Genomic DNA, 10,166 nt, shown 5'->3' with positions numbered 1-10,166 from the left:
TTTCCTTTGCAATAGACAAGGCCTCCTCTGCTTCACTTACATCATGTAGCTTTGGTGGCCTCCCGTGCCTATCCAAAAAATTGAGTAAAGCATGCAGAGCGAGATGGGACTGTGATTCCTCTGTTCCATCCATCATGGGACTCACAGGAACAAAACGACCAGGACATACAACGGCCTCCTCCAAAGTTCGAAACTCAAGTTGGAATACTTCTTTCAATTCATGAAGGAATCCACCTGTTTCATATGCGGAGTAGCCTTGGCTCTCGAGCGAAGGGTAGATGCGCACTGTGTCGCGGGGGTCGTTAGGGCACATTACGCCGTTGAAGATGTTCTCATTCACACTTTCTCCATTTGCCTTACACAGTCCCCTCACCTCCGTGAACTTAAACCTTGTGTAGTCACGGAGCGCACCAGGCGTTTGACCCTCTGGCGTCTCATAGCGGATACGTGTGTAGGCCGTGCCCGTTTTGTCCTGCTTTGTAATTACCTCCACAATAGATTTCTGAAGCATGGGGCGACCATCTGGATCCTTTACGGTGAAGTGAGCACCGTGATCGGCAAAGACGGACCCGAGCGCGCCGCCCTGAAAGGCAAAAATAAAGGAAATGGGCGACGAGTGGTCGTGACAAAATTTATTCCATCTCTTAAGAGTCCCCAGGGAATAATCCGGGGCCGCAGAGGTGAAGACAAGGGCATTGACTTGACTGACCACCGCCTCGCTGAGGGCGTCCACGACCCGCACACGAACGTTTGGGTTCAATTCAGATACCAGCCGCTGCGACGCCTCGGCTCGGGTAAGACCAGAACGCACCGCCGCCTCCGTGACAGCAAAGTTAACGCCCATGTCTTTTGGTTGAGCTTTCGCAGGGTCACAAAGAATAATTGTGTGAACGCCAGCCATGGAAAGGTTCTTTGCCGCCTCAATTCCAACCCCACCGCAGCCGACGATGAGCACCTTGAAGGAAATAAGCTTCACCATTGTCTCCAGGCCATAGGTGCCAATTGTGCGGCTTTGCTTGTCCAAAAATTTGGAGTCAATGGCGGAGGCAGCGGGTGCGGCGATGGCTTCTACCACGGACATCTCTGCGGCTTCTGTTTCTGCGTTCACGAAAGCTGTATCAACTGTATTCTTGTTGCAATTGAAACCTTTTGATGTGTCGGTTCTATAGAACTTTTTATTCTTTGAATAGAGAGCGTAATGGTCAGATTCGTGATTTCGTGTGTGCTTTCGCATAACTTGCTGCAAGCTTTACAGAGATGCAATGGGATTTTAAAAAGCCAAAAAAAGAAAAAAAAAAAAGAAAAGAAAACAACAACGACAACAAAAAAGCGGGAAAAAACACACACACACACACAAAACAACAACAACAACATCAAAGAAGTTTTTGGTTCCCCTCTTCTTATCGCTAAGGAGTGAACGTTCGACCCGTTCTCTCCCTCACTACGGAATAAGGAAAGGCGACAATTCAGCTCACGGACTTCTCAAGGCACAAAGTAAAGTACCGGACACAAACCGAAATCGGTAAAACAGAAGGACTATCCTTTTTGTTCTCTGCTGCCTTGTCCGAGTAAAGTCGCATCACCTCCACCATCGTCCCCCCACCGTCCTCAAACGTGTACCAATCGCGCTCGATCATTTGATTCGATAATTTCTTCTCAATGCAGACCCCTGTGCCGCCGGGAAAAACGCAAGCCCGCGAGCGGATCGTTCCTCGAGACGCACAGCGCTGCTCCCCGTATGATCCATCCAACTGAATGACAAATTCCCTCCCCCAAAACGATCTCCGATGATTAAATCGCATCGTTTGTTTCTCCTCATCAACAGTAACAATCAAGTTCAATGACGTATTGGCAATAAAGTTGCGCCACAAGACGTGAACGCCTTGCGCTGATAAAAAGGCACTGATGTTATCTGTGCCTCTCGTTGAGTCCAACGTCCATTTCCCACTAAAATTAGCTCCAAGTTGTGAAAGATCCAACTTGCTGGGGCTCGTACCAAAATGCGGCAAGGAGGGGACAACCTCTTCTTCACTACAGTTGTCTGTCCCCATCACTGCATTTATGTTGCTTGTTGGGGCTACCACAAGATCAATAACTTGCATATGCGTCGGAATCCACGAGGCACAACGGCTTTTCAACACATACGAGAGCTCTCGCAACATAAAAGACCGCAACATCAGAGTCTTGACATCAATGTAGGCGTTTCCAAAATAACCAAGCCACTTCCCATGAAACCATTGAATTGCTTCAAGAGCCTCTTTCTTCCCCGTAGGATGGTGAAAAATATAGCCATACACGCCAAGAAAACTGGTGAACAACACAAGATGGGCGTCAGACAACGTTTGCCCTTGAAGACTCATTAATGTCTTGACGTTGCTTGTGGCAGACGCCGCAAAACTGCTTGCCATTTCATTTAAAGACTCCCTTACTCCCACTTCCAAGTCCTCCATTCTGGCTGTACTCACTTCCCGCAACATGTCATGCATTTTCTTGACGTTGTTCAAGCCGTCCTTTCCACAACATTGCAAGAAGCCCTTGCCTGTAACACCAGTCGAGGTGCCATCCGAGGCAACTATCTTTCCTGACACCTGCACTGCGCCCAACCAAACGCTTGGCTGGGCAAAAAGGGTTGTAAATTCCTGATCGGGAAAAGTGGCATCGAGTAACACCTCCAGTTTAGCATCGTCACGGAATGGTGTAATCAACGTCCACTGCGTGGTGAAGAGAATACCCGTTGCATCGCTTCGGTGTTGTGAAGTACTCTTCGCGACAAGTTCGACACCTTCGTGTTGATGCTCAATCGTCCCTGTAGTGCCAGACTGCAGCGTCACGTAGATATCTACAGGCTTCCAATGCGCAGGATCCAACGCGTAAACAACGCCGATGGCATCCGCCGTTTCATTGTCTAAATGAATGACGCAACAGTTCCAGAAATGAGGCAAATACCCACACTGTTGGCGTTGTTTCCGCAAATAATTGGACTCGTCAATATTTCGGGGCACGGCGCAGCCAAAAGAGTGCGACATCCAAAGTTTGGCGCCCTTTAGATCGGGACAGCGAGCAATTTCCAAGTCATCAGAGGCGCGCATCATACGAAAGGTGCCCTCCACTACCATGCAGTGGGGAATCAAATAGTGAAACATATCATGACCCCAGTCATCCTTGAGCCCCACCACACCCTTATTTCCATGCAACACTGCCGGTTGCGTCGGTTTCAGTGTGAGTTCGACAACCACTCGCACCTCCCTTTGCGGATCCGCATCCCCTGTTTCAAAGGTTGTGCCACTGAGAGAAATTTTGTACCACGAGAAGGAGGTGTTTTTCTTCCCCGTTTTTTTTGGGATCACTGTCAGTCGATTATCCCCGTACTGCAGGTCAAGCATATCCGTATGCACCGATGTTGTTCCTTTCATCACTCGATCTGGCAACGGCAGCCGGTTTTGGCTAAACTGCTCCGAAAGAGCCTGAAGAAAGTACTCATCCCCCGTAATTCCCCCGTCGGCCGCAAGATACGCCGCCATTATTGGGGCCCGATGGTCCAGCTCGCTAAAGCGATAATATTTCTTCTTCTCATGATCCACAATTATCCAAGAAACCTCTGCGGCATATGTAACGGAGCCCTCCCCGTCCGAGAGCTCCTCTTCACCCGTCACTGCATGACGGAAGAAAGAGACAAACAACCCAAAACGTCCATTTTCGCCGATTAGGCCTTGCAAATTCCAGCATTCCAGAGCACAGTGGTCGTGCGGCGCGTCATGCTCAACACAAAGCTTGACATGGTTCTCCCCCGTTCCGTCATCTTCGACCGTTAAAACGCGTGGCCAGGAGGAGCGCATCTGCTCACGAAGGCCATCAGCTGCAGACTTCTCCAACCTCCGTTGCTTCGCCTTCCTTTCACCCGTCATGTCCCCTTCGCTATAGGCCCAATAAGTCTCTTTCCTCCAAAATTGTTCCCCACCACCGCCCCTTCTGCTGCTCGCTGCGCAAGAGAAATGTTAAAGACGACAGAAGTGCCAAAGGCAGTGCGTTTGAAATTTCCTCAAAACCACACACACACAAAAAAAAAAAGAAAATAAATAAATAAAAAGACACTGAAAAACAAGCGCAGCGAAAAAATAGGGCTTTTTCTAAGAAAGTATACACGTGAACCGCACGCGCAGAAAAGATCGCTTTTGGTTGATCTATTCAAAACACACACACACAAAAAAAAAAAAAAATGGGCAGTGACCATGCATCCTAAGTCATATTCGTAAATAAACCGTTTTCAAAGAGCGTATTAAATACAAAGAAAGGAAAACTACCCATAGAACAATTTTACAAAAAGACGTCACTCTCCATAATGACAGCCGTGCATAAATATGCATGGCTGTGTTTTTGATGTTTCAGGCTCTCTCTGATATATATATATATAACAAAAAAACCGCATCACAAATTTCCCACAAAATCCTGTTAAACCCTTTTCTTGGCATAAGCTTTTTAAAAAGTACAAAGACAAAAACAACAACAACAACAACTCAATAACATCGTCAGGAAAGATTTAAATGCAAATCCCACGTTAGTGAATAGCTCGGTTACAGCTTGGCCCACTTCGCCTGTTGCTTTGCTCGTTTCCACTGCGCCCTTAGCATCTGTTGAGAATCCTTGGACGCAGCAGGTCTGATCACACGCCAAACATTCGCTTGTTGCGATATTGTCTTTACTTCTTCCAGCGACTTCCAGACGCCTGCCGCCAGGCCAGCGCATAGCGCGGCACCGAGTGCGGTAGTTTCAGCCATAGTCGGCCGATGAAGATTGATTCCCAGCAGGTCTGACTGCATCTTCATTAGCAGATGATTTTTAGTTAGCCCTCCATCAACGCGGAGAAACTGGACTTTAACTTCCGCGTCCTTTTCCATCGCTTCCAAAACATCAACAACTTGAAGGGCAATGGCCAACAGAGCAGCGCGAAGAACGTGGGCACGGGTCGTCTTCAATGTCATCCCAAAAATGGATCCACGGGCGGAAGGATCCCAACTGGGTGCCAAAAAACCGGAAAACGCAGGCACAAACACGACACCGTGCGTATCAGAGACGGTTTGGGCAAACTTTTCACAGTCCGAGACATCGTCAATCAGCTTCATGTTATTTTTCAACCATTCAATTGTTGCGCCAGCTCCGGCAATGGAGCCTTCAAGAGCATAGATGAACGGGGATTTGTTGCCAATCTGATAGGCAACAGTGGAAAGAAGACCATGGCTTGAAAAACGGATCTTTTCCCCCACCGTCATTAGAAGAAAGCAGCCAGTACCATACGTATTCTTTGATTCTCCTTCTTTAAAACACATGTTTCCAAGGAGTGCACCCTGCTGATCAGCAATGCTCCCCATGATTGGTGTTGGGTGCCGCAGGGCCGCGGATAAACCTCCCTCGTCGCTGAGCACATAAGTCAACAGTTCGCTGTTACTCCGGATTTCAGGCAGGCACGCCATGGGGATGCCAAGTTTGTCACAAAGCTCAGGGGACCATTTGCATGTTCGTATATCCATCAAAAACGTACGTGAGGCGTTCGTAACATCCGTAACAAACACCTTACCACCACTTAATTTCCAGAGCAACCATGCATCAATGGTTCCAAAGCAGAGAGTACCACGTTTACGCGCCTCCTCTACCTTTGGGACGTTTTCAAGCATCCAGCGCATCTTAAATGCGGAAAAATATGTGCTTATCCGCAAACCATTCATTTTGGCAAAAAACAAATCATCACCACCACCCAACTCCTTTTTCAATTTGCAGTCACTTCGTACGAGCGCAAGTCATTCCATACAATCGCGTTATACAACGGCTCCTTTGTCACACGATCCCATGCCACCGTCGTCTCACGCTGATTCGCAATGCCTATGGCCTCAAGTTTCTCAAAAGATGGAACTTTCCGCCGTAAATTTTCAACCGCGGCAACAATGCAGGCAACACTCGCGCGATACAGTTCCATTGGGTCATGTTCAAGCCAACCAGCCTGGGGGGTCAACTGCCTGTGTGGTATTTGATGCTGCGCAACCAAACACTGCTTTTCATCAAATATAATAAATCGTGTACTTATCGTACCCTGATCAAGGGCACCTACATATTTCATGGCACCCATAAAAACAAGGAAGTGACTGCTTCCCTCAAAAAAAAAAAAAAAAATATTCAAGATAAACAAAACTATAAGAACAACAACTACAACAATAAATCCGGCAAAACACTAATAATAATAAAAGTGCCATCACCGTTTTATACAATCACACACACACAAAAAAAAAAAAAAAAAAGAAAAAAAAAAAAAAACGATTCTCGCCTCATAATACTAGCCTCCCAGGTAACAAAAAACCATTGAAAGGAAGCGAATGGGGCTTAACATATAAGACACACACAAGAAGAAAGAAGAGGAAACACAGCAAAAGTGCACGTCAGAAGCCCTGAAGAGTCTCGTATCACGGTCACAGCATCAGCAGCGGAGCAGGGTCAGTATCATCACGAGTGCTCACCATATTCCCCATCACCACGTGCTCTCGGTCGGTTCCATTCCCCGATACGCCATTGGTGGGCACGCGGGGTACACTTCGACCTCATACTCACCGGCGCTGTGCGTCTGCATGCGATTTCCGTCATGCATCGAAGGAGAAGGGGGAAAGGGGATTGGGGAGAGGAGAGAAGGGTGTGGTGTCATACTGCTTACGGCATTGCGTGTAAATCCAGCAGTCACGCACGCTGTGTGTCCTGACGCATCATGGATTGAATCATAGTGTCACGGCACAGTGAATAGAGAGTAAAGGCAAAGAGAGAGAGAGTGTGTGTGTAATCAGTGCCCGGTGAACTTTTGCCCGGCCTGTCCATGGTCTGTCACAAATGCGTCATAAGGTGCTTTCCGACTCAGTGTCGATTTGGTGCTAGCATGGATCATCACGTTTTTCCAAGTTGTTGTCGTTGCTGTTGTTTTCGTCCTTCCCACGGCACCGCTGTCGCGACAGAATCGCGCCTCTTGGCCCAGTAGAACGACCTCCGCAAAGACTGAGAGTATACGCTTCACGTGGTAGCTGGAGGGCCTGGCGTGTGCGAGGGAAGCTCTGCGTTGAGGAAGAAGAGGAAGCACAGCAAAAGTGCACTTCAGAAGCCCTGAAGAGTCTCGTATCACGGTCACAGCATCAGCAGCGGAGCAGGGTCAGTATCATCACGAGTGCTCACCATATTCCCCATCACCACGTGCTCTCGGTCGGTTCCATTCCCCGATACGCCATTGGTGGGCACGCGGGGTACACTTCGACCTCATACTCACCGGCGCTGTGCGTCTGCATGCGATTTCCGTCATGCAGCAACAGACCAGTTGAAGGGTGCAAAAACAATTTTTCGACTAAATGATGCCTTGCCATATATTCCCCAGAGCAAGAGAAAAAATGAAAAAAAGATATAATGAAAAATTCCAGTTCGGTTCGGTGCACATGAAATCCCTTCGTTCCGGAGGAGGCGGTTGGTCCAACAACCGTACACCCGTAAAAACACAGAAAATCAACGCACGTACAAATGGTAAATGACCTCGCCGTGAACTAAAAGGCTGCCATTTTTTAAGAGCCTTTCAACCGCCGGACCCCGCCGCGTTGTGGAGAGTAGTAAAGGACGGGCAAAACAACAACAACAACATGAAGTATACTCACCACTTTCTAACGATGCTGCGTTAAAAACAAATATGAATTATTAAGTAAACGTGCTGGGCAAACAGGAGACTCTATCCTTCACTGAGCTCCATCGGCTCGCACATTTCCCTGCCAAGCTTTTGAACGAAACAAAAACAACAACAAGGGCGGGGGGAAACTGAAGTAAGACAATTGTGGGGTAAAAAAAGAAGCGTAAGACGACTCCTCTGTATACGCCGCTTCTTCTCGCTTCACTACATGTCTCCCCACCCTTTCTTTTACATAATTCAACCCATGAGAAGGATCTCAATAAAAATGGCAGAACACACATTGCAATCGTTCGACCGTGTTCATTTTTCCTTCTTCTTTGGCTCTATTAATTTCTTCCGTCATTCCTCCACTGAAGTCCGCTATGCTGATGTGGCACACAGTGACTGCAACAAGGCATTCCAAAAATAAAAGGGCATTTGTGAATGTTCGGGTACAAAAATATCGAGTTGGGATGCACATCAAACAGATCTATAATTTCATTTGTTCAAGTGGGATTGACAGATCCTTCACAGGCAACGGTCCTCCGCGCACTAGGCTTTTTGCACTAAGTGCTCCACTTTTCAGATCCGCCTCCTGCTTTTTAACCAACCGTGGGCTGAGACTGTTACTTCCTGTGACGGTCACACGTTGACACATGCCAAGGCGTCCAAAGCGATTGTTCTTGAGTGCAAACACACAAGCGGGCTCTCCTTTTTTGTCGATGTCTTTGTACTCGACAAAAGTCCATTTGGCCGTTTCAGGGGAATTCATGGGAATCGTTGCAAGCCCCTTCGCCATAAGAGGAGCGATGTGTTGGACGTCGGGTGTTGCCCAAGAGGTCGCGGCAAGGGCCTCTACAACCCCGTTCACGATGCTGTCATACTGCTTATTTTTCATCTCCGAGTTGAACTCCCAGACGTGCGTGCATCGAGCTGGGACGAGGGCCTCGTCAATGTACTGAATGCTGAAGCGCTTGGTTGTGACCCTGCGAGAGGTCACCCCATCAGGGTCATACACAAAAAGAAACTCACGGAATTCTTCGAAGCGACGCTGGGTGGCACGCCGGTGATACGCCTCCTCCTTCACCATGGCGTTGTCAATTTCAATTTCCTCCTTCGGCACCCGCACGTTGTACTTCTGAAGCATTCCGTCTTCCAAAACCAGCGGCATACTTGGTGGCAGTCCCTCGTCCATGGCCCGTATCCGCGCACGCTTCTCAAGTGTCATGCGCCGCACAAGCAGGTATCTTTCCGTTGCAATGATAAGGACGGCCACTGCCGCGCCAATCACAATTGCCAACTCGTAGCATTCGTACAGCCAAAGTATCTCCCGCAGCAAACCGTGACGCTGTGGCCTCTCAGCGGGACCGTACCGGCTATCCTGATATCGTGCATGGCCATCAGTCTGATAGTCGCCATTCTTGTGACTGCGCTCCGCCCGGAACGACCCAGGGTCAATCTTTTCCGACTTTTTTCTCGCTCCGCGGCGCGCAACACGCGGTAGGCGGCGTTGATCTCGCGAAACCTCGCCGGGTCTCCGTGCGGCATGTCCGGATGGTAGTAGCGCGTGAGCTCATGATAACGAGCCTTGATCTCATCGAATGACACGCTTGCCGTCATGCCGAGCACTTCGTACGGTGACTTGGACCGGGTATATTTACTGCTCGCATCAGTAGAAGACGATGACGATGCCGCCATGCGCAGAATCATAACGCGACAGTACATTTCCCCTGAAAAAAAAAAAAAAAAAATAATAATAATAATAGGAGTATACATCAGGCATGGTTGAGAAAAAAAACAAAAACAACAGCAACAATAACAAGTCAAACAAATGCATGCCCACGCAGATAACCTCGCCTTCGCTCCTCCTTATATCCCAAACAGGTCTCTCACACCAAATGCCTCAGACTCCTTGATCATTTTTAAATAAATAAATAAATAAATATAAATATAAATATTCTTTCCTCTCTTTGGTTTCTTTTCGCTTGGTTTTATTGCGTATGCATGTGCTTTTGTTTCTCATTAGAGATTACTTTGTAATGGTGGTTGCTGTTTGCCCTGGTGGCTGTGCTTATTTCCGCTAAATCTCTAAAAAGACAGCTGTTTTTATTTTTATTTTTTCCCTTTTTTCCTTTTCCCGCATTCCTCTCCTTCTGTATCCATTCGCTCTTATTCCGAAGAAATCGTTACATCCGCTGTGTAAAACCGCAGCTCTCTAATGTGCACAGTACCTCCCTTTTCTTTCCCCCCCCACCGCACAACTCCCCCATTCACGTTGTCAATCGAAGGAGGAATGAACAAAGAGAGAGAATACACGATTAATGCCTCACTGCTCTTTTTTGCTTTAAGAAGTTTAATCTCAGTGTCCGCCCAGCGTTAACACTCTCACACCTGCAGGGAATGGTCGTAAGGGAAAGAGGGGCAAACCGGGCAAAGCAAGAAAGGGAAAGAGAGAGTGTTTGGACGCCACCGCAATGCTGTTGACTCTGTC

At 48.0% G+C, this 10,166-nt stretch overlaps 2 protein-coding genes, 7 non-coding genes and 2 pseudogenes across 9 annotated transcripts, besides 11 other annotated features; all 11 read right to left on the bottom strand.

The window, feature by feature from the left end:
* Tc00.1047053510741.229 (ubiquitin-activating enzyme E1, putative) lies at positions 1 to 1,234 on the bottom strand (the record flags this gene model as incomplete). The annotated part of the gene is made up of 1 exon (XM_811934.1): positions 1 to 1,234. A coding segment is annotated over one exon (1,234 nt), but the record flags the coding sequence as incomplete, so codon positions are not given.
* Positions 1 to 7,327: a sequence feature (heterozygous, Esmeraldo-like haplotype).
* Positions 1,281 to 1,310: a microsatellite.
* Positions 1,467 to 3,905, bottom strand: Tc00.1047053510741.220 (hypothetical protein, conserved; the record flags this gene model as incomplete). The annotated part of the gene is made up of 1 exon (XM_811932.1): positions 1,467 to 3,905. One exon carries the CDS (start codon positions 3,903 to 3,905, stop codon positions 1,467 to 1,469), a length of 2,439 nt encoding a protein of 812 aa, XP_817025.1.
* Positions 4,058 to 4,087: a sequence feature (AT_rich).
* Positions 4,486 to 4,523: a microsatellite.
* On the bottom strand, positions 4,572 to 6,123 carry Tc00.1047053510741.210 (annotated as a pseudogene).
* Positions 6,146 to 6,166: a sequence feature (AT_rich).
* Positions 6,270 to 6,303: a microsatellite.
* Positions 6,420 to 6,495, bottom strand: Tc00.1047053510741.211. The gene has a single exon (XR_008255732.1). It is a non-coding gene; the product is annotated as a C/D small nucleolar RNA (snoRNA), TB9C4C1 (small nucleolar RNA).
* On the bottom strand, positions 6,526 to 6,588 carry Tc00.1047053510741.208. The gene has a single exon (XR_008255731.1). It is a non-coding gene; the product is annotated as an H/ACA snoRNA, TC9C4H1 (small nucleolar RNA).
* Tc00.1047053510741.205 lies at positions 6,666 to 6,746 on the bottom strand. The gene has a single exon (XR_008255730.1). It is a non-coding gene; the product is annotated as a C/D small nucleolar RNA (snoRNA), TB9C4C3 (small nucleolar RNA).
* Tc00.1047053510741.202 lies at positions 6,818 to 6,921 on the bottom strand. Its single transcript, XR_008255729.1, has one exon. It is a non-coding gene; the product is annotated as a C/D small nucleolar RNA (snoRNA), TB9C4C2 (small nucleolar RNA).
* On the bottom strand, positions 6,996 to 7,083 carry Tc00.1047053510741.199. Its single transcript, XR_008255728.1, has one exon. It is a non-coding gene; the product is annotated as an H/ACA snoRNA, TC9C4H2 (small nucleolar RNA).
* On the bottom strand, positions 7,117 to 7,192 carry Tc00.1047053510741.196. The gene has a single exon (XR_008255727.1). It is a non-coding gene; the product is annotated as a C/D small nucleolar RNA (snoRNA), TB9C4C1 (small nucleolar RNA).
* Positions 7,223 to 7,285, bottom strand: Tc00.1047053510741.193. Its single transcript, XR_008255726.1, has one exon. It is a non-coding gene; the product is annotated as an H/ACA snoRNA, TC9C4H1 (small nucleolar RNA).
* Positions 7,328 to 7,882: a sequence feature (areas merged during assembly that could not be assigned to a particular haplotype. This can correspond to areas where the two haplotypes were merged or to regions with more than two copies in the genome that were merged during assembly.).
* Positions 7,883 to 8,685: a sequence feature (areas merged during assembly that could not be assigned to a particular haplotype. This can correspond to areas where the two haplotypes were merged or to regions with more than two copies in the genome that were merged during assembly.).
* On the bottom strand, positions 8,166 to 9,452 carry Tc00.1047053510741.190 (annotated as a pseudogene).
* Positions 8,686 to 10,166: part of a sequence feature (heterozygous, Esmeraldo-like haplotype) that runs on past the window's edge.
* Positions 9,410 to 9,497: a sequence feature (T-rich).
* Positions 9,599 to 9,632: a microsatellite.

Source organism: Trypanosoma cruzi, genomic scaffold (genome assembly GCF_000209065.1).
Source record: "Trypanosoma cruzi strain CL Brener 1047053516851 genomic scaffold, whole genome shotgun sequence".
NCBI lineage: Eukaryota > Euglenozoa > Kinetoplastea > Trypanosomatida > Trypanosomatidae > Trypanosoma > Trypanosoma cruzi.
The sequence above is the reverse complement of the archived record's forward strand: the minus strand, read 5'-3'. Positions and strand labels throughout refer to the sequence as shown.